General features: G+C 31.9%; 1 protein-coding gene across 2 annotated transcripts in view; it reads left to right on the forward strand.

Annotated features, from left to right (window-relative positions):
* USP25 (ubiquitin specific peptidase 25) overlaps positions 1 to 24682 on the forward strand; it is a 139064-nt gene that overhangs the window by 107905 nt on the left and 6477 nt on the right. The window contains exons 19-23 of one of the 2 annotated variants that reach the window (XM_068546916.1): positions 2388 to 2501; positions 4709 to 4804; positions 15718 to 15896; positions 17710 to 17788; positions 22123 to 22202. In XM_068546916.1, the coding sequence (XP_068403017.1) occupies positions 2388 to 2501; positions 4709 to 4804; positions 15718 to 15896; positions 17710 to 17788; positions 22123 to 22202 (548 nt within the window). The remainder of the gene's footprint in view (positions 1 to 2387; positions 2502 to 4708; positions 4805 to 15717; positions 15897 to 17709; positions 17789 to 22122; positions 22203 to 24682) is intronic. The other variant, XM_068546917.1, reaches the window with a different exon arrangement.

A 24682-nucleotide genomic window follows, 5' to 3' on the forward strand; every position in this document is an offset into this window, starting at 1 on the left:
TTATATACAGATTTGGGATTTATTTTTGTAATTGAGTTACTACTGCATATAAAATTTTATATCTTAACTTTTCTTCTTGTAATCACTGAACATAACCGTTTCCCCATGTTACAAACTAAAAAACATTTAATGGTTGAATAGTATTCCATTAAGTGATTAAATTCTTATTTACTTACTCATTCCCCCTTATATATTGATTTCTACTTTTACATTATTATAAATAGGCTGTTAAAAATGAAACTTTTTCCATATTTCTGGTTATTTCTTTAGACTAGATTCTCCATAAGTTAGTAGGTTAAAAAGGTATGAGCATATTAAGGGAGCCAAAGGGGTTGAAGATATATAGCTTTCTAATCACCCTTTTATGGGACCACTTTTTTAAAAAATCACGTATTTAATAGATTTCAGGCAATTAATAAAAATCTTTGTGTTCTAATTATTTTTACAACTTAATTAACTGAGGAACTTATTTTTAATCTCTTTCAAGTTCAGCCTTTGTTAAGGTGTCCATATGGGACCTGACAGTAATAGGAAAAGATAAATGTACTTTACTTCAGTGAACCCTAAAATTCTTTATATGAAAATTTTTTATGGTACTTTAGGATATCTAAACTTGATGGACACAGAATAACTACATGTGCCCAAAATTTCTTCCCTTTTTCAACTTTCACCCAAATAATTAATTAGTGTTATTGCTGTTGAAACTCTTCTATGGCAACTGGGAAGGTTTATAGAACATTTATTTTTCCTAAGTGCAGTTTTTTTCCAAAGGAAATGTCATTTTGTAAGGACGGGTAAGTATTCTAAGGAATACATTTTCTGGTTGCTACTTGCCTTAAATTTGTATTTTTTCTTCTTAATATAGTATTGTTTTGGGTTGGTTTGCTTATGAGAAATTTTTCACCAAAAGTTCAGACAAATTTCTTAGTTTACCTGCTTATATTTCACTCTTGTGAATGGAGACATAGGACAATTCTTCCTCTCTCAAATGCTGGAAGAATTAAAAATCCTTAATTAAATGTCATAGACCAAGCTTATCTCTACTTACAGAGATAATATTATATTACCCATAGTAATATTGGGTTAGGATTATTCAGGTATAAGCAATTTCAAGAAGCATAATAGTATAATATTTGTAATACCTATCATTTATAGAACAACAATTAATGTGTCAGGTTTTGGGTTAGCTGAATATTAGCTCTCACGATCATGACAACCATGCAGGTTGGTTGTTTCCTCTTGAAAAATTGAGGACTCAAACAGAACGAGGAAAGCTTTTCTGAAAATGTTATGGTTAAAAATAACACTTCTTTTAAAGGAAGCAATGCCGGTCTTGGCCATTTTTCTTGTTTTATTGTTCAGTTAAACTTTTTCTGCATATGTACTTTGGAAAAGTCAGGAAGTCTTCACATCACTAAAATTTACCTGTATTTTAAACTGCAGTAAAACCACTCTGTTTTTATTAAAATTTTCTGTTTATTTGATGTCAAAAGTAAAGTTCATCTTTGCTTAGGGAAATTTTTATGGTGCAATTTGAAATTACTTAAGCAAGCTGCTTTCAAGCACCTGAAGTACGTCTGAAATTTGTTTGTAGGTAAATAGTGAATATGCTAGTTATATCTAGTCAGTAAAGTAAGATCCTTGTGAAATCTGAACAGTGTTTTGAATGAACCATAATAGTGTCTTTGAGTGGACTTCCTGGATTTCACACTGGCTTCCACTCTATTAGTTTGGGTTAGTGAAATTCATAGAATTTGTTAACAAAGAAAAGAAGAAGAATCTGACTGAGTTGTTAAAAATGGATATCACTTTCTAGCAGCTTTCCCCAAAACAAGAATTCACTGGACACTCATGATATAAATATATTGTACTAGGTCTCATAGGCTGCGACCGAGTGGGTTTAAGCACAGTAGTGTGGATATTAAGTGGCTATACAATCGATTACTAGAAAGGATAGAAAGGTAAAATCATAAGAAAGAAAACTTACAGACTCTCCTGGATTCAGAGGAGGTCATATCTTATTTTGATGGAGATATCAAGAAAGGCTTTGTGGAGTTATTAGAATTTAAAAAAGTAAATAAAACTTTCACCTGTAAAGACAGCAGTAGGAAATACAATTTCAGTATTAACTATTTTTAAGTATTTGAAGATGCTTTGTGGGAAAAAAAAATTAAAATTTCATTTAGTGTTTGAGATGCAAAGTGAAAGCTGGAAATCTTGTATTATTACCTGATTAATGCATTTGCTTTAATGTTCAGTTTTAGATGTTTTCATTTCATACTAAAAAAATGCAGGTATTTTTAAAAGGATCAAGAGTCTATGCACTTAAACTGAGTGCTTCCATTGTTCTCTTTTCTAATGTTCACACTAATGATTTTCTTCTGCAGAAACCTGAAAATACCACAAGCCAACCACCTTCTAACCAGCAAGTTGTAGAGGTGGCGATTCCTCATGTAGGGAAATTTATGATTGAGTCAAAGGAGGGGGGTTATGATGACGAGGTACCTTTATTATAGCCCTCTGCACTGTTTCCACTTGTTTTTTGCTATTTAATGCAAGTACTTTGGGCATGCCTGCACCCTCATCACATTGTCTATTGCTGCATAACATACAGCTTTGCCACCCACAGCCTGAAATTACCTTACCAATTTGCTGACAGTACTTCAAATTTCAAATGAAAATTTAAGTAGAAAGCTTATGGATTTGTCAAAAGAATAATTTTATGTTGCTAGAGTTAATTCTTTTGTGCAAACATAGGATTTGTTTACTCTCGGGTTGATAGGTTTTGATAAGGTTTGTTTAATTAAATAGCAGAAATTTTGAGCACTTGAAAATATTTTCCTTTCCTATTTTACTTGAATTATTGATTATAATACTTTGCCCACCATTTCCTACCAGAAGATCCTACAATCTGACTAGATATAGATTAGATACAGATTAGTGTGCTGATAACTTTTGTTTTGTTTTGTTTTCTTCTGCACCCTCTGTGTGACTGAATTGAATGATTCATCAGCATCGTGGAATGCCTACCAGTGTTGTATACACTGGGCACCTCCATCTTATCTCTTCTTACTGCTCCACTGTTAATTCTCATCTACTTAGTTTTCTAACAGTATGGAGGCATTTTTGTTTCCCATGATATGGTTCTTGGGAATCCAGATGAAAATTGCTATTGTCCTGATCCCATCAGATTTTTTTTCCCCTTTACCACTTTTTTCTTTACACTGTTCAGTTTTGACCTTTTCTGTATTTGAGAGGGGGCCAGTAAAGCTGTTTCTGAATAGTAACAACAGAAAAGACAGACCCTGGATTCTATCATTTGTTAGTTTTTACTGGCATGGATGAGAATTGAATGTATATTGAATAGTTTTTTCCAAGTAATGTTTTTTTCAGACTTACTTCAAGGTTATAATTAAACTCTTATGTGAGTTAATCACCAAAATCCGAGGTGTCGTACAGACATTACTATTACTGTGCTACTGTAAGAAAGCATGGGCCATAAAGAGAATAAGAAGCAGGTTTGTGAGTCAGGAACTGGCCAGAAGGATTTTCTGAAGCAGTTAATGTTAGGTATATTGCAACTGTCAGTGTGTACTCCAAAATAAATACTATGGGTAATAGGTTCAGTGAATCAGAGGTAATGGATGCAGTCTCTTTATTGCTCTAATATGATAGCTTCATAGTGTCTTGAGTTGTTTCACTTTGCAGATATTTTAAAATACAAACATTTAAGAATACAGCCATCTCTTGGTATCCATGGTGGATTGGTTCCAGTACCCTCCCTGTCCCCAGCAGATCCTAAGATCCACAGTTGCTCAAGTCCATTATACAAAATGACATAGTACATAATAAACTATTATGAAGACAAAGAAATACTTAAATATTTAGTACTTAATAGCAGTACGTTTTTCTGTTGAACTATTACCATGTTGGTGCTTGCAGATTATGGAGACTGGCATGTTTTTAATAAAAATGTTAATTTGTTGATCAAGCACCTTAGTGCTTGTTTTAGGGTGAGCCTTCTGGCATTTAAAAAAGTAGAATTGTGATTAATCATTTAACACTACCTTTTGTGCAAGTGCTTTTGCTCTTGGCAGAGTTTTGTGTTTTGTGTATATGTTTTTTTTAATTCGTTGGAGTGATAGTTTAACAGTGCATGTGCCTTGTAACTTTTAAAAATAAGTCATATGGGTACAGGGCTGCTGCTTAGATATTTAGACTGTATGGTTGTGCAGGCAGGGGTGCCTGGCCAACTGGCAGAAGTGGAGTTGGAACTGAGCTAATGCTGAGCTCCCCGAGCCTTAAAGAAGAGGCATCTTCTTTAATAAAAAGAGTGTTGCTCTTTCTAAATGGTTCTCTTAGAGAGCAGCACATTTTTCTAAATTGTTTGTCAAGAAGGGGGTGCCTTTTTTCAAAATTCTTCAGTTCAGACAGGATGCCTTTTTGCACTTCGCACAAAAAGGCACGATGTCAGCTAACTGTGGCCCTGTATGGAAGATTTCGAGATACTTATATGCGTATCAGATCACATTTGCTACAAAAAAAAAATGCAGTGTTTGATTTATAAATAGTGAAAAACAAAGGACTTTTAACATGCATGTAAAAACAAAGGACTTTTAACTTGCATGTAAAGGAATTATTTTGGTTTTTTGATTTTTTTTTTTATGATAACCATTCAAAAGTTCTTACTTTAAATCCCTTGTGGCAGATCATGATGACACCGAACATGCAAGGTATTATCATGGCGATAGGTAAATCCAGGAATGTATATGACAGGTGTGGCCCTGAAGCAGGGTTCTTTAAGGTACAATGAACATTTTCATTTTATTTATTTTTTAAATAAACTTCTTAAAATGTTTTATTTCCTTGAATTAAATTTGTTTTCCTATATACTTTCTCTCTTCCTATCCATGGCTAATCATGGCCACCTAATGTTCTACGGGTTTCTTTTATGCATGAATCTAAAACTGATTATTCTTTTTAAAGTCAGATAATTCAACAAAAACAAAGCAATTTACCTGAGTTATCCTAATAGTACACCTCTGATTTGTTAGCAGAAATTTATTGTATTTGTATTTGAAGCAAATAAAGGGTATTGATGGGCAAAAATAGGAACTGAGTAAATGCTTCTGGTAATAGTTTTATTTTCTCCTCTGGTAATACTGTTAGTCAATATTACAATATTTTTCTTTAATTTTATTATCATTTCATACTAAATTGCTTTCTTCGTTTAGTTGTTTCTAAAATGATTCATTCATTTATTATCTTATATTTCTTATTTGTTTTCTCCATAATTAATTTTAATATCCTAGTCATTTCAAGACTTGAGACCATCAAGCTGATGCATTATTCCATGACTAAATCTTTATTCCCTCTAATACCAGATCTATTGTTTTGATTACATTATTATTTGTTCTTATATATTTGCAAGATGAAAACACTGTGTTTGGTTTGTCACTTTCTTTAGGTTAACCAAAGCCAGTTCATTATTTTACCTCCCTGGCCCCTTTTAGTGTTTGTTATTAAAAAAAAAACAAACAAACAGCTTTATTGAGGTATAGTTCACTTCAACAAAGCTACGTGTTCCCTTTCTTGACATTTAAAATCTAAAATTTTCCCTTAATGTTCTATACCACCATTCACCGCAGTCTTTAAGAAACTGCTTATTTTCAGTGTTTCTTTCGGTATATAGTATAAACAAAGGCCTTGTGAATAGTAGCCTTATATCAATAAACACTTTTGAACTGGTTAGAATTAGAGTGACCAATCATCCTGGTATGCCTGGGACTGAAGGGTTTCCTGGGATATAGGACTTAGGGGCTAAACTGTTGAAGTTCTGGCAGACTGGTCCCAAGATGAGTTGTTCACTCTGTTAAGATCCCATGAGAGAGGCTGAAAACTACTCTTATCAAAAAAAAAAAGAAAAGAAAAACAACTTTTATGTTTAAAAATTAATCCTTATTCCCGGGCAGTCTACATTTCTTTTCTTAGAAAACACTAAATATGTGTGTTCAAAAGTTTTCTTCTGTTTCTTATGGAAGAGTTATCTGTCATTGATAGTACCATTGTCATCTTGGTCAAGTTGGGTATCTTTATCTATCTTCCAGTTGAACTGGAAACTTCACTTTTATTAAATTAATACCTGCATATATTTTAAAGAGCCAACTAATTATACATACTGCAAACAACAGTAGTCACATCATATGCCTCCCACCCCCAGCTCTGGTAACAGCTTTCAGTTATTTCATCAAATCCTTTTGGCATGAATTCTATATCTTTAAGTAGAATGCTTGTGATTTTGTGATTCTTAGTTTACACATTTCCTGTTGAATTCCCTACCATGGGATGTGAATGATGAGCCCTCTTTATTCTCCTGCCCCATATACACGCACCAGCACATACAGTTTTCATCCCTCCGTCAACATACACACACACACATGCAATATGTGTATAAGAATCTTGTCATTTGATTAATTCAGAATTCTCAGCTTGTATTATTATTTCTTGTGTGCTACTCAGGGTTGAACTAAGTCATACATATTATTACTTTTACTTCTTTTCCCTCATCTTTCATTTTCCTTGGAATTGGTTGTTTTGTTTTTTGTTTGCTTAGTTTTTTGCACTGTTCTTTGTCAGTTTTATTTTCTTGTGGAATTCTATTCTGGAGCTTTATGACCTGCTCCAGTTTGCATTGGTTTTCCTTTATTCCTGGTATATAACTGATGTCTTGAGATCTCCTTCCATCATCACTTTGGGGATGCCCTTTGCATCTTATCCTTTGTGTATTTTCTATATCTCATATATTTGTCTTTTTAAATTTACCCTCTGATTTTGATGCAGCAGAAAATCTCTGAAGTTTATATTTGTGTATATTTTCATCTATCTGTAATTGAAGAATATGTAGGTGAACATTATCAGTTTATAATTAATGTATACTTTTGGTATAGGTAAATGATTAGCATTTGGGAAGTTCTAGCTGATAATATAAAATTTGAGAAAATTTGTCATATACATAACAAAAATAACGTATACAAATGCAATCATTCAGTAATATAGAGGTGTCTTAAGTAAAACTAATAACGACAGTCTCCGTTGCTGCCCTGTTGTAACCACTTCTAACATTTGTATAACCTTTCTGGTTTTTTCCTTTTGTTTTTAAAGACATGCATATATAGAGAAATTTTTTAACTTTTACTCTTCATATTATTTTGTAACTTATATCACTCAGAAATGTATTGTGGGTATTCTTAAAGTTAAGACAATATATCTACCACATTATCTATACCACCTGCATTTAGTATTCTATGGTATAGATGTACTCTCATTTATTATATATTACTCTCTCTGTGGACGTATGTCCTATATTTTTTCCCAGTCTGCCATTTCTGTTTGAATTTAGTTTATGGTACCTTTTTCCATAAAGAAGTTTTAAAAATACTGTGCTATCTATACTATCTTTCTTCTCCTTTCTGGGTTCTGGAGTTTCACTGCTATACAAAAAGTCTTCTTCAACCTAAGGTATTATAAATTTTCTGGAATATTTTCTTAAAACACTTTTCTTAATTTTTTATTTCATAAATTTAAAAATACCCTATTTACATTTAGCTCAGTAGCATTTTATTTGGGCTTTCTGCATTCTATATTAATAAAAAAATTGCTGTAAGTTATAATTTGGAGGCTGTCTTCCTCAGGTTTGATGTCATACTTATTAAGTTCATTTACTAAATTCATTTAGTAAATGAATTTGAGCTCTCCTGTTTTTCTTTAACTCTAGTATAGTTTCCATAGGAATTAACTGTTCCATAAGAGTAAACTAGAACTCACTCATAAAACCATATGAGCTTAGCCCCTTTTTTGGTTATAGGTCTTTTGACAGACTTTTGGTTCCTTTTACAGCAGTTGACCTTTTAATTGTTCTATATGTTCTTGGCAATTGACTCTAATCATTATCGACATTCAGTATTAAATCACAAAATATATACATAGCACAGAATCTAACATATGATTCCTTTTGTCTTCCTATGTTCCCTAAATCAGATATAGTATAGTTTTATTTTTCTTTCTTTTTAATGCTTAGTTTATTATAAATTGAGGGAAAGAGTTTTTTTTTTTTTCTTCTGTCCTGTCACATTACCCAAAAAAACTTTGTTGGCTTTATTTTATGTTAGCTTTTTGGCTGTGAGAAGAAGTTTTTCAACTCTGTGCATGTTTAAGTACTTCTGCATATGGATTTACTTATGCATTATGATCAGAACAATTTTTTAAATGTTATGTATGTTTGCTAGTAGTAAAACCATGTGATGAAAATGTTCGCTTTGTTACTGATAAAAAGATAAGTTGGGAAATGAAACTTACATCTAGCTGGGTAAGTGGATTTGCTAAGGATTAACTTTTGAATTAGGAAGGGTTACCAACCCAGTCAGTCACAGTTCCTATTTCAACCACAGGCCCTCCCACATGGGAGTCTGCCCCTGTACACGAATATTAAAGAGTTAGTAGGCAGGCAGATCTGGAAAAACAAATGAGAAAAGACATTTACCTAAGTCCTTTTCCCAAGTTGACTCTATTTATTAAGATTAGTTTTCACTGTTAACAGAAAGTCCCCAAATCATAGTGGCTTAAAGACAGAAGTTTCTGTCATGTAAAAACAAAATCCAGGGAAAGGCAGTACAAGGCTACTGTGATGAGCAAAAATAAAAGCCAGAAGGAAAAAAAGGAATAATATTCTCAAAGTACTAGTTGCCTGTATGTATATGTACAGGGGTGGGAGTGGGAGGGTCACATCATAATTATAATCATGGGATTAGTATAACTTTTTTCATTTACTTTCAAAGACATTAAAATTTCTTTTTTGTAACATTTTTTTTTTTGTCTGTACCTATTAAAGTGCCCTTAGGATTTTAATGAAGCAATAACACTTCTATATTATGAAACTTTTTTTCCTTACTGGTTATTTCATTGCTTCATAACAGTTGTTCCCAGTTGACATAACTTTATTAGTTTGTTTTTTACTTTATAAATGCCTATTATTATTACCCCTCTGTTTATTCAGTAGTTATAAAAATATTTTTATTAAGATGTAAAACATGCTGAAAAGAACACAGTTCGTGAGTTTACAGCTCTGTGAATTTTCGCAGTGCACATATTCATGTAACTGTCAACCAGGCCAAGAAATAGAACATTATAGTTATTCCAGAAATTACCTTTGTTTCTTCTTTCTATGAACTACACTTTCCCCCTATCCAAAAGTAGATGTTATCTGAACTTCTAACAATGTAAGTTTTCTTGTTGAACTTTATACACCTAGAATCTTTTACTATAGGTCCTTTTGTGTCTGGCTGCTTTTACTGAAGAACATGTTTGGAGCTTCATATATATTATTGGATATAGTTAGAATTTGTTCATTCTCTTATGGTATTCCGTTGTATGACTACAATATTTTTTTTTCCATTCTGTTGATGGGCATATTCAAAAGGTATTACCTGCTTATATCAAGGTACTGTACTAAAGCCAATGAATATAGCTGGGGAAATGATGGACTGAGTTCCTGCCTTAATGAAGCTTATTTTCTAGGGAGAAGCAAACACTAATTAGAGTCATAATTAGTATGATAAAGGAGCAGTTTGTGGAAAGAGACCTTATACTGGAAAAACAGAGCTGTTATCTAGAGGGCTTCTTAGAGAAAGCGATGTTTAAACTAATAAAATATACATATACCAAAACATAGAATGTAAACATTTCTCTCTCACTTTTTAATTTTCACTCCACAGTTAGCTTCTATTGATTATTTCTTGTATATGCTCCTAGGTAGATAAATGAGACTGATATTCAGTACTCATCCATACATTATAATTTAAATAAAAATAGAAGTATGCTCTTTCTATCTTTTCTTTTTCTAGTTTTTTTTTCATGTAATGTGGTTTATGATTATTCGTGTCATGATTTGTAGATTTATTGTTTTTCATAGGTACGTTTTATTTCCTGTTGAGCTTACCAAAATTTATTTAAACATTTTTTTAGAGCAGGGCATTCCAGTTTTTTCCTTGTTACGACAAACATGGATAGATCTAGTGATGGATCTGGCCACCATAAAGGCTGATGGGATTAGTATCTCAGAATTCTTACAGCTTATTCATGGCCTAGGTTAGAAAGTTCTGTCCCAGGCGAGCTGTTACTAGCAAAGGCTCTATGGTCAGATGCCTGGGTTTAAATTCTAGCTTTATCCCTTAATAATTGTGTGATCTTAGGCAATTTACTGACATTATCACGGCCATTTTTTTAATTTATAAATGAGAAGTTATCTTGAGAATTAAATGAGATAATCCATGTAGACATCATTGGACAGTGTCTGTCACGTAAAGTGTCAGACACATAAAGTGTCAGTGTCACATAAAGAGCCCTCACAAATTGTAACTTTTATTAAAGTCATCATTACCATTTTTGTTGCTGGGCATTTAGGTCATTTCCAGTATTTTTGTGAACATTCTTGTACATATATCATTTGAAAACTCATGTGAACATAGCGTAGTAGAATTTCCAATGTACCATCATTGATGCTTAGCTGACAAAATGATATAAAAAGGGTAATCCCATTATTTTATGTATCTTTGATCTTTAGTTAGGCTAAGTATCTTTCTCTAAATTTTTTGGCAGTTGGTATTTCTTATGTTAACTGCCTGTCCATTTTTTGCACACTTTTTTTTTCTTTTTTTTTAAGTTAAATGAGCATCTGATCTACTAAGAAATTTGATTCATCTATAATTTGAAAATTGTATTTTGTGGTTTGTCATTTATCATTAAATTTGTTTTTGATGTCTTAACTGTACATAATGTTTTTAATCTTATAAAATATAGCAATATTTCCTTAATGGATTTGAGACTATATGATCACTTCTAAAATTATGCAAATCTTTGTTACTTTAATGATTTTTATTGTTTGATTCCCAGATATGAGATTTCAGTTTTCTCCAAATAGAGAAATATCCAAAAAGTCCAAACGTATCATGACAAATAACACTTTGACTAATGCATTCTTTGCACACTCACTTAAAATACTGTATCGTATATTAAATCCTTTTTATAAATGGGTCTCTTTGGGTCTCTCTGTTCCATTGATCATTTTTCTGTTTTTGAATATTACACTTATTTACATTATGGACCATTTGTAATATATTTTGACATTTTGTAGTAGAAACACCTCTTAATTTTTTTCCTTTTATAAATGGAAAGTTTGGCAAGTTTCATGTTTTCTTTTTTGATAATTTTTAACCAACTGCAACTTGTCTCCTTAAATCCTTTCCGAATTTGATTGTACTTGCATTATATTAAGTTACAGTGAGGTGGATAATTATATTTTTCAGTATTTTGAATCTTCTCAGAAAGGAACATGATATGAATCTTCAGTTTTTTGGTCCTCTCTTATGTCCTTAAGTAAGGTTTTATAATTTTACTTCATAATGGTCTTATACCTTCTTTTTTAATCTAATCTTAGATATATAAAAATTATTTCTGTGAATTGAGTTGTTTATCCTCACTTTTAATACCAAATTATTGGTAGGGTAGGTTGTGGAAAAACTGATTACTTTTATGTATTTATATTGTATCCAGTTACTTTATTGAACCCTTTATATTTTCTAATAATGTTTTGGTTGATTCTCTTGATTATTTCAGTAAACTGCCTCCCAATAACTATCTCATGATTGGGATAATTTCCATTATACTTATCTCTTATTTCTGGTTTTATTATGTTGACCAGCCTTTTCAGAATATAAATAATAAAATAATGGTAGTAAACTCCTTTGTTTAGTTCCTGAGTATAATGTGAATGTTTCTAGTGTTTTATTGTTAAATAGAATGTGTAGTGTTGGTTTTTTACAGATCCTCTCTTATAAGTTTAAAAGCACTTTCTTAAATTTACAGTTAAGAGTTTTCTTTTAAACTGGTTGGTATTGGAATTTAGATAATTTTTTAATGCATCTATTTGAGATGCTGAACAGATTTCTCCTTAATCCTTGCAAAGTAAGGATCTTAGCATTCGTCTATCTTTTTTTTAATCATTGTAAACACTGTCTGTTCCTATATATTCTTTATGTACACAAGGTAGTTTATCAAAAATAGATGTGGGTCTTGGCATCTATGTTCACTGACAAAATTGATCTATACTTTCTTTTTTTAAAAATATTTGTCAATTTTTGATATTTAGGTTATACTAGTTTTATATAATCATTAAGCAGGCTTTCCCCCTTTTTCAGGTTCAGAGCAGTTTAGATATAGGAATCATCTGGTCTTTGAAGATCTGACATGACAGCACAGCTCTAAAACAGAATGGGCCTAATTCCTTTATTGGGCATAGATCTTAGGCAACCTTTTCAATTATCTATATTTTTTCTGCGTCTCTTCAGTTTTTCTGCCTCTTAAAGTAATTCTGATAACTTATATTTTCCTAGATAATCATCTGTTTAATAAAGATGTTATAGTTTATTGGCATAAAGTTATGTATTATTCTTTTATAAATTTTAAAACTTTTTCCTGTATCTTTGGTATTATCACCTTCCTTATTTCTGGTGGTGTTTTCTCCATTTTTTGGTCTTCCATTCAGCTTTTTGGAAAGAAAAAGCCTTTGGTGGTCTTTATCTAATTGCCACATTATTTTATTTCTTCTACTTTATTTTGGTTTATTTTCTTTTTCTAGCTTCTTGAAATAAATGTTATTCTGTATTGCTTAAGCTGGAATTTTCCTTTACCAATGTGGCTGTGTCCTTTTGGTTTTGAGATCTCATATTCCCAGTATTAATATAATTTTGATTCCTTTGGTCCAAGAATAATTTAGAAGAGTATTTTTAAATTCCTAAGTGTTTAGTTCGGGAATTATCTTTATTTTTAATTCCTATTTATATTACATTGTGCTCAAAGAATATAACCTATATGATTCTGACCGTCTGGAATTTGAAGTAGTTTTTCTTCATCTCTTAGTACACTATCAGTTTTTAAAATAAACAATTTTAAAAATAAAATGATATACCTAGCTTTCTGAATTTTACTCCAGCTGATTTTCCCTTAGATCTTACTGCCTCCAGAGTATACTGTATGTTTGTATATTTGACATTTTCTAATGTATACATATACTTACATCAAAATAGTCTATAAGAAGTTATAAATTTAGAATATGTTTTATCATATGATTTAGAAAAGTAGAAAAAAGTCTAAGTAGAAATCATTTGGAAGAAGATTTCAAAAGACAGAGACTTTAACTAGTCTCATTGAATGAGTCATGTGTGGCTAGATGGGGAATGATCAAGGACATCATGCATGTAGAGAACTGAAGGAGCAAAGACATGTGTGCATTTGTGGGGAGTCGAACCTGATCTGGGTAGAAGAGTAACAGGAAATAAGACTGAATAGGTTAACACTGAGCCTGATTAGTAGGACCATGTTAAATGTTAAGGGTAGATTGTGTACAGCTCTCCTAAATATACCAGTGTGGAACACCTTGTTGAAAGTCTGAAGGAATGTGTATGGTTGCAGTATATTGTAGAAGTCAGAAAACTTCTTGAGAAGGAAGTTCATAAAAAAAAAAAAAAATAGTTGAGGGCTTCCCTGGTGGCGCAGTGGTTGAGAGCCTGCCTGCCAATGCAGGGGACACGGGTTCGAGCCCTGGTCTGGGAAGATCCCACATGCCACAGAGCAACTAGGCCCCTGAGCCACAATTACTGAGCCTGCGCATCTGGAGCCTGTGCTCCGCAACAGGAGAGGCCGCGATAGTGAGAGGCCCGTGCACCGCGATGAAGAGTGGCCCCCACTTGCCGCAACTAGAGAAAGCCCTCGCACAGAAACGAAGACCCAACACAGCCATAAATAAATAAATAAATAAATAAAAATTTAAAAAATAAATAAATAAAATGACGTTAGAGAAATAGCAATTCATTTAAAAAAAAAAGTTGATAAATTAATTTATGCTGATAAAATGTGGTATTTTGTGTTTGAAAAATTGCTCCTAGATATTTAGAAGTACCTTTCTACTTCTACTGGTTTAATAAAACACCTATAGATTATGACTTTGGCATTTACCCATTAAAATTAGGAGAATCTTAAATAGAGCAAAATCAAGAGATAAACATAATCTTAGAGTTAAAGACGATGTATATTCTAGCTCTCTAATAGAAATCTATTTACTATTTATAAAAAAAAAATCACAGCCTGTGTTTTGAAGGCAGGTGGGAGAATGGATAATCATTTAGTGTTGTAATTCCTTATGTCTAAACCTATAATATTATTTAAGAGAAATTTATTTTATTCTGGTCATACTAATTTCGGCCAAAAGCATGACATCTGAAATATTTAAATATCCAAAAACCTTCTAATAGCCTCTGCCAATCATTGTCTAAGGGCCATGATAAGGAAGAACAGTTATTTATTGTTTTTCTTTTACACTTATTCTCAAATTCCGTGTAGTTTAGTTATTAAATGACCATGTGCCTTTTTTTCAAATTGGAAAAATTTTTAATTTCAAATTGGGAAGATTAAAGAGTTTATAAGCAAAGCATGCAGTAAAGTGAGCCATCATAGTCTTACATGACTAAATATAGTTAATTTTCATGGTTATTTTTAACCACAGCAGTAACACTTTAGAATGACATGTGTATCCAAAATAAAACTGGAATAATTTATTTTAGCTATAGAGTAATTACCTTACTCTATTTATAATGCTAAGCTATGTATCAATAGAAAGGACTTATTAGCGCCCCTAAGAATATATAACTAGAATATTTCATTTACTATTTTTGTTATGTTTTCTCACTTCTATAAAATACAGCCCCATAGGTGGTAGTTTCTGGATGGCCAAGAATTGCTTAGGAAAGGCATGCATTTAAAAGAAAAAAGAAAAACCCTTTCCAGTAGAATGGACTTTTTGTAAAATATATTTTGCATGTAGCCCCAAATGTTTTATGGTTAGCAGAGTTAGAATTTAGATGTGTCTAATATGAATGAATATTTTTAAAGTGTTATCTTTAACTATATGGGCTTCTTATTTATAGTAGTATTTGATATATAACTGTACACATTTCTTTATGAGCAGATATTTTTCAAATCATTTGCTTATGTGTGGGAACATGCATTAGTATTTATTGTTTCCCATTATAATATGAATTCAGAGGTGTTTATAAAGAAAAAGTAAGCTCAAGTATCAAGTTAGTAATAGTGATATTATTCATTAATAATCATTACACTGATAAAATTCAAATATTTTTGAAACAATAAAAAATTTATTTTATGGTAAATAAAAAACTTGCTTTTTCATCCCTTATTTGTCAGCTCTACAGTTGAAGTTAATTGTGGTGATGTTATGCATTTAAGAGCCAGCCATTTTCTTTCAGATATGGGTATTCTAGGGAACTGCAGTTCAGCCCTAGAATTTGAAACATTAGAGGGGTACATCAAACTGAGCATAGGTTAGGTGATATACCTAGCATCTCTGTTTTATGCCTCTGAATAGACTTTGACCAGGCTCTGATAAGTTTTACAAAGTTACTCATATGGTAAGCTTAGATGTATTTAAACTATGGAACATGGGACAATATTCTTAGATGTACTACTACCTTATTTGTAATATTTTAAAAGGAAAAAAGCATATTTCACTGTAAGGATAATTAAGTTATAATATTGAAAGATTTTAAGTATTATAATTAACCAAGATTGACATTTTCTTGTACTTTCTAGGCAATTAAGTTGGAATATTCAAGGTTGGTTAAATTGGCCCAAGAAGATACCCCACCAGAAACAGACTACCGCTTACATCATGTAGTAGTCTACTTTATCCAGAATCAGGCTCCAAAGAAAATCATTGAGAAAACATTGCTAGAACAATTTGGAGATAGAAATTTGAGTTTTGATGAAAGGTAATTTGAAAATGTTAAATATCTTATTCGTGTGCTCAAATTGTCCTTGTCTTTTTTATAGCTCCCAGTGCAATTTTTGAATGTTTATTTTACACATACACAGACATATTTCAATAAATGCAGTACAGAATTTGACTTCACTTAATTTGAACAATTGCTTTGTAATTTATTTGGGATTTATAATCATGACCTTTAAAAGTTTGAACTAAAAATAATTTAGATCGCTTTAGTACATTTTAATTGTGAACTAAGGTACTGAGCTAGGCAATGTAAAGGTACACAGAAGAGTATAATATAATTATCACTGCCCTTTTGGGACTTAATATTTGAATTTCTCAACCTCTCCACTATGGATATTTGGGGCCAAATAATTTTTTGTTTTTGAGGGGGCTGTCCGGTAATTTGTAGGATATTTAGTAATGTTCCTGGCCTCTACCCACTAAATGCCAGTAGTACCCTCCAACTGGTGACAACCCATACTGTCTCCAGATACTGCCAAATATCCCCTGAGGGAGCAAAATAACCCTTGCTTGAGAACCACTGGAGAAGAGTAGTTAATCATATGTACAAATAAAGTAACTAAACATCTCCTGACATAAAGAGAAGGCTTAGAATGGTTAAATTAATTTTGGTTTACCAAAAAATGTTTTCTCTTAGACACTCCTATAAAACTATTTACTAATGTTAAACATTTTCATTTAGTCTAGTTAGAATGAATACTATTTAAAAAAATTTAGGCCTCAGGTAAAGATCCAAAGTACTGAAAAGTTATTTTAGAATACAGAAACATTTATACTATCTTGGAGTTCATTGTAAACACATTTTAATTCTGAAGTAAATGATTATCCTTTCATGAATGTCTCAAAAATACTGAATTAAAAATATGTGAGTAGAGAAGAGTATGAGGGAAAACAAAGCATCTAGATTTAATTTCTGCCTCACCATGTGTCTGCTGTGAAATTTAGGATTAAGTGAAATAATACAGGTAAATGGTTTTGGGCATTATCTGGTAGACAGTAAATGCTCAGTGAGTATTGGCTATTAATATTTTTATTAGTAGTAAGGTTGGCATCACTTATTTTGTTACATGTAACTGAAGAATTCAGAAGTTATAACCCTCATTGTCTGGACTGTCAGTGTACTATGTTCCAATGAGTATATGCTGTTGAATTTGGGGAGGATACTTATGGAGTATTCACGTTGATTTTTCAGTCTTTTGCAGTTATTTGCCCTGGCAACTAAAAATAGTTTGTTTTAAGAAATCTAATTTCTTTTGTGCTTGAAATCTGGAGTAAAATGTGTGTGATAACTAAATGTATTTTGGGGAGATTTCTTTAGCAATGGTTCTGATCATAAAATCTATTGAAATGTTTCCATTCCTACCTGAAATGATAGGCACATTTTGGATTCCTTTTTACTATTTATGAATAATACCATTTGGGGGAAAATAAGATTTTGTGTCTCTGGAGCTTACTTAATAATACATTATAAATTAAAAAATTTTTTTTACATATTCCATCTTTATTAATAGAATATAATTTAAAAGCCATATGTATCAATAAATATAACATGGTCAATTTGAATTAGAATTATTGCTTCTGTCTTCTTTATATACTTTGTAACTACCTGGTATTGTCCAAAAAACACATTTTTCATTTAAGTTATTTGAAAGTTGTTTCCTCAAAAAAATATTGCTCAGTGATAGTGTATTTCATTTTCACATGTGTTGGGTAGTTTAGTTTTGTGTAACACATGTTTTTCAGTTTTTATGGAGTTTGCTTTTGATTTAGAAATACATTTCTTCTATTTGAAGGTGTCACAACATAATGAAAGTTGCTCAAGCCAAAATTGAAATGATAAAACCTGAAGAAGTAAACTTTGAGGAGTATGAGGTAATGTGCCTTTTGAGAGGTTGAACTGTAGATTGAGGAATTGTTTAATTCAGTAATCTTTCATTTCAGCACAGCTAAGCACGTGAGAAAATTTGACATAGAGTGGTGAAGTAACTTGCCTAAAGTTCTCATAGCTTCACGTCACAACTTTGTTAACAGAACCTATGTTCTTACATACTGTACTACAGTGAAGCCATGCTGTATTTTTTCTTTGCTTCATCAGGTATTTTGGGGGGAAGTTAGAAATTCGTTTTAATCATTGTATGCCATATATATTTGTCATTATTGGACAGTGTTGTGTGAGAGATCTCGAGCACACACATGAGCACTCGTATCATGCCTGTGGTAATTTTTGTGCAAAAAATTCTCTTTGTGTTAACTTTGGCTTTAAAACTAATATTTTTTTAAGTTACCAATTCAAACACCTAGTATTTTTTCAAGCTTTTAAATTTAACTTTATACATTATCTTTTCAAAAATTTATAAATTTGGTAAATTTTAACTTGCTTTCATGAGTGCCTTTGATTAATGACCGCTCTCATTTACAAACTTAATTACTTTATATTCCCTTAAACAATTAGTGTAATTCACTACATTAACAGATAAAAAGAAGGATACAGAAAACAGTCATTTTTTAAAATATAATCGTCGTTTATTTTTCTCCACTTATTTTTTGTTTTGCGTTGTATTTTTTTTTAACATCTTTATTGGAGTATAATTGCTTTACAATGTTGTGTTAGTTTCTGCTGTATAACAAAGTGAATCAGCTATATGTATACATATATCCCCATATCTCCTCCCTCTTGTGTCTCCCTCCCATCCTCCCTATCCCACCCCTCTAGGTGGTCCCAAAGCACCGAGCTGATGTCTCTGTGCTATGCGGCTGCTTCCCACTAGCTATCTGTTTTACATTTGGTAGTGTATATGTGTCCAGGCCACTCTCTCACTTCGTCCCAGCTTACCCTTCCCCCTCCCCGTGTCCTCAAGTCCATTCTCTACGTCTGCGTCTTTATTCCTGTCCTGCCCCTAGGTTTTTTTTTTTTTTAGATTCCATATATATGTGTTAGCATACGGTATTTGTTTTTCTCTTTCTGACTTACTTCGCTCTGTATGACAGACTCTAGGTCCATCTACCTCACTACAAATAACTCAATTTTGGGTTTTTTTATGGCTGAGTAATATGCCATTGTATATATGTGCCACATCTTCTTTATCCATTCATCTGTCGATGGGCACTTAGGTTGCTTCCATGTCCTGGCTATTGTAAATAGAGCTGCAATGACCATTGTGGTACATGACTCTTTTTGAATTATGGTTTTCTCAGGGTATAGTCCCAGTAGTGGGATTGCTGGGTCATATGATAGTTCTATTTTTAGTTTTCTAAGGAACCTCCCCATACTGTTCTCCATAGTGGCTGTATCAATTTACATTCCCACCAACAGTGCAAGAGGGTTCCCTTTTCTCCACACCCTCTCTGGCATTTATTGTTTGTAGATTTTTTGATGATGGCCATTCTGACTGGTGTGAGGTGATACCTCATTGTAGTTTTGATTTGCATTTCTCTAATGATTAGTGATGTTGAGCATCCTTTCATGTGTTTCTTGGCTATCTGTATATCTTCTTTGGAGAAACAAGGTAGCTACTTTAATCTACTAACGAGTGTCTTGAAAAACAAAAACAAATATCATAAAGAAGTCTGAACATTGAAAGCTTTCCTTTTGTGATCAAGAAAAAGACAGGCATGTATGCCATTACCACTTCTATTCAGCATTGTACTGGAAATTCAAGGACAGTAAGGCAACAAAAAATAAAGCAAAAAGTAAGAGATTGCAAAAGGAGAAACAAAGTTATCATTATTTGCAGATTTTATACCTAGAAAATACAAAATCTACAGATAAATTTATGGGAGATAAATAAAGATAAGAGAGCTCTGTAACATACAAGTCTTATGTCAAATATCAGTTTTATTCCTTTATACCAGTAACAAATAATCAGATAGAAATTCTTAAGAATAACAGCATTTTTAGTAGTACCCAAACTGTGGAGTACCTAGAAGCAAATATAGCAAAAAATGTGCATGACTTCAGGAGACATTATAAAGAAGACCTAAACAAATGGATATACGTATCGTATCGTGTTTGGGAAACTTGGTATTGTAAAGATGTCAGTTTTCCCCACAATGGTTTATTGATACTGGGCAGTTTCTGTCAGAATTCTAGCAAGTTGTTTTATGGAGCTTTAATAAGCTGATTCAAAAATTTTATGGAAATGCAAAGATCTCACTCTAGTCCTGACATTCTTGAAGAAGAACAAGGTAGGAAGGCTTTTTACTTGAAATCAATACAAATTATTTTAACCTTTATGCTTTATAATAATATTAGCATAAGAATAGGTAAATTCGAACAATAAAGCAGAATAGAAAATCTAGGAACACAGCCACAAATACATGGACACACAGTACATGCCAGAGATGGCAGGCAAATTGGTTGCTAACTCTACCCTTGTCTCCAAGATTCAGGTAACATGGGACTTGATTTTTTAACTGTGATTTGATTCTACAGTCTCTCTACAAGCATGCTTCATCAGATTGGATTCAGCATATTTTTATTATGAAAACTTCTCATATTTTTTCTAACTGCAGATCCACTAAGTCTTATAGGTATTTACGTGACATGTTTTTGGATTCTGTATATCCCACATATCTTTGTCTTGCTCTAAGTCGCACATCAGCAAACCTTGCACACAGACCAAATCCAGCTCACTACCTGCTTTTTTTAAATAAAGTTTTACTGGAACACAAGCCATTTGTTTAGGTATTGCACATCAGCACTTTCACACTACAGCCGCAGAGATGAGTAACTACAACAGAGACTGCATGGCCTGCAAAGCCTGAAACATTTATTGTCTAACCCTTTAAAGAAAAAGTTTACCTACTTAACAACTTCTAAGGTGATTCTAATGACAATAGAGTGGCAATTTGAATACTTCCCCCAGAAAAGTTAACTTTATGCTTGCAAGACAATTTAACCTTTATTTGTTATTAAGGTCTACTAATAGTGTGGAAATTATGCCTTTTAAAATTAAAAATTAAAATGATTCGTATTCAAGTAGAATGTAGCCGGTCAATAACTGGCCTGTATGTTTCTTATTTTCATTTACTTATAATAATATGTATATAAAAGCTTTCACACTTCTATCATCGCTATCTCCCTTAGGTTAGTCCTATATTGAATTTTAGTTATGATTTTCCTTGAATCAGTTTTTATTAAGTAAGTTAAGAAATCTTGATTTTTTTTTTTAATCATTTTCTAGAGTTATGAGTTGTGAGTTCTGAATCATTTAGTCACATTACATGCCCAATAATTGTGAGTTGTTTTGGAGGAAGGGGCTGTTGAAATGTGAAATACATCTATCTTTTTCACCATAGCTCAGCTGAAAAGAGTATTCGGCAACCACATTTAAAATTTAACACAAATTTGGGAAAATTAAAAGGTTAAATAAATTTATTATGATGTAACATTTTGCTTTTTCTTTCAGTTCCTTAAAACTGTGCTTCAAATAACAGTCTTCAAGCTTTGCTTCCTGTTAGAGGAGTTAGCTTCATTTACCTTCTACCTTCAATGTGATGTAGATCTATAATAATATTTTTTTAATTTAAGTGTATTTGCTTTACATTATATTAGTTTCAGGTGTACAGCATAGGTTCAGTTTACAGATTATACTCCATTAAAAGTTATTACAAGATAATAGCTATAATCCCCTGTGCTATACAATATATCCTTGCTGCTTATCTATTTTATACATAGTAGTTTGTATTTTGTAATCCTGTACCCCTATCGCACTCCTCCTTTCCCTCTCCCCATGGGTAACAATATGGAGGTTCCTCAAAAAAATGAAAATAGAACCATCAATATAATCCAGCAATTCACTCCTCGGTATGTATCTGGAAAAAATGAAAACACTAATTTGAAAAGATACATGCACCCCAAATATTCTATAATGATATCTTAATAATAAAATTTTACACTGAAGAATTTTTGAGAGAGAGAGATGACGTACCTGACTGATTATCTTGCCTTTGTATTTCTGTTTTCTTCTAGTGAGATCATTGTTGTTTAATTTCTCATCAATATCTAATAATTTTTACATTTATTATTATACCAATAAATAGTTTTGTATATAAGACAGTAAAGTCTTGATTTAGGTCTAGTTTATCTTTGATTATGAACTCTTTGCTTCTATTAATTCAAACAGTTATCAAAACAATGCATTTATAAGCAGTTTTCATTGTAGTTTTAATATCTATATACTTTTACTCTTTTCTTTCACCAACAGGAATGGCATCAGGATTATAGAAAATTCAGGGAAACAACTATGTATCTCATAATTGGGCTAGAAAATTTTCAAAGAGAAAGGTAAGGCAAAATGGACACACATGAAAAGAAGAGCTTAATTTTTGTGTTCTATTCAGATGTGACCGCATCTATAGAAAAGGTTTTGTTCGCAGTGTATATTTTCAATAAATGTTTTATTTTAGAACAGTCTTAGATTTACAGAGAAATTGCAAAATTAATACAAAGAGTTCCCATATACCCCACATACAATATATTTTCCATTTTAAGCTAAATCTGTAAAGCTGGCATTATTGTCATTGTTTTTATCAGCTCTCAGACACTACAATTGAAACTTAGAATGGAATAGGATTAGGTTGAAGCCTAGAAGTTTGCTGGGGACCGAAGAAGCTGGTAGCCCAGCAAATGGAATTCTTTGTATTCTCCAACATCCACCTTCCAGTCACTAGCCTTTTTCCTGTTCTTTCTGAGTTTAATCTTGACTTCAAATTAGAGATAGCGTTTCTAATCTGTCTCTTTCTCTGAACTTCCAGGTACTATAAAAAATATAGCTGTAGAAAACTAATCACTTGTCTTCTAAATACTGCGACTGTAAATATTTTAGATTACTTCTCATACAAATTACAGATGGTTTTAAAGGAATTTCTACTTTTTAAATTGCAATCATTGTTATTGAGAAGAAAAGGATACATATTGATTTATTGACCATTATAGATTATTCACTAATGTGTATTTACTTATTATCCATGTATTTCTCAATTCATATCCTTTAACATTAATTTACTTGACTAAGGATTTTTTTATGTGCTATATTTAATATACACTGTAATACTGCCGCCAAGTAAAAGGGATATTGATTTCTTTCTTTTTTTCTCCTTTTCTTTTTTATTGTGTAAAGTGTAAGAAACCTCCACTTGAGGTAATAATGTTGTTTTTTTTAAATGCCAACATGAAACATTACTTCTAGAGCTATGCTGTCCAACATGGTGGCCACCAGCCACATGGAAAAATTTAAATTTAAATTAACTAAAATTTTTAAAGTTAAGAATTCTGTTTCTCAATCATACTAGCCACATTTTGAATGTTCAGTAGTTATGCGTGACTAGTGGCTACTGTTCTGGCCAGCACAGATACACCACTTCCATTATTGCAGGAAGTTCTGTTGGACAGTGCTGCTCTGTTCGTTGGACAGTACACACTGCCATCATTCTTACACTTATCAAAATCTTAACAGTTATCACACAAAAGTAAAAAGTAATGTTAATACTTGGATACAAATTATTAAAGTCCTAGTGATTGTGTACTTTTAAGTTAATTCACTTTGGTCACTGAAATAGAAAACTATTTTGATCAGCTCTATTTTATTAATATTTTGGTCAAAGTTTTATTTAATAGGGATATTCTAATTAGCTTTAGGATTTTGGAGATTAAGTTTTCTGAGAAAAATATTAATATAGTCTTACAATTGAATAGAGTATCTAAAAGGTATTTCCATTTTATAGGTAAAGAAACTGGGCTTCACAGTGCTGCAATAACTTTGTCAAGGTCACACGACTAACTAGGGAGAGAAAAATTGAAATAGAGACCTCTGTATTCTTGTATAATTTAATGAAATCAGAAAAGGACAAAATGTATTCATTATCTCAATACGAATTAACAAGATGAACCTGTCATTTTCTTGCTCTCTGCATAGCTTCTACATTAGCTTTTCTGAGTTAACATTTGTTAAAGGACTTTAAGTATAACTTGGAATTATGTTTAAATTTCATAATTTGCTTATTCTTAAATATATTCTTGTTGGTAAAGTGAATATTCTTAGCATAGCAAATGCAAAAGATCAGCTAGAAAATTAGTAATGGTGACAAATAATATTTATGGAATATTGAAAAAAGAAATGTTAATTTTACCACTTTAAATATAGCGGTTACCGTAACTAGCAGTGTATATAAAACATTGCCAAAAGGTTCGTTCAAACTTGTTTTTAATGAAAACTTAGCACTTGAAAACCGTAAATTGAATTATTTATTGATGGGTCATTATTACTTCTGTGAGTAGTGAAATGAAATCATGTTTTTAGGAACCATAATTTTACAGCAGTAAAAATGGAAGATAAAGAGAATCTATCAGGCTACATAGTCTTATTTTATCTTAAATAAGAATTTGGTAACTGGACTGCTGAATTTTATTCTGATTACTTGAAATGTAAGCACTTTAAAGGTTGATAAAATGTAGAACGTTTTGTGTACTTCACTAGAAAATTGGAACATGTTCATGGTTTCAGAGCTATTCTCAGAGCGATGACTCAGGTCTAGAAAGCCAGATATGGATGTCATTCAGGGGAGACCTTTCAACAGGAAGCTTAATAGCTGTAAAAGGAAAGGTAGATGTGCCAGCAAACTAATTCAACTTAGTGGCGTAAAACAACATTTAATATTATTATCACTCTTTAAACAAAAAAAGCTTTAGCTGAGACTATACCCATATTATTTCTAAATAAGATTTCATACCCTAAGTTTTCTCAAAAACAAATTCCCGGGAAAAGC

This window comes from Eschrichtius robustus, chromosome 6 (genome assembly GCF_028021215.1).
Source record: "Eschrichtius robustus isolate mEscRob2 chromosome 6, mEscRob2.pri, whole genome shotgun sequence".
Taxonomy (NCBI): Eukaryota; Metazoa; Chordata; class Mammalia; order Artiodactyla; family Eschrichtiidae; genus Eschrichtius; species Eschrichtius robustus.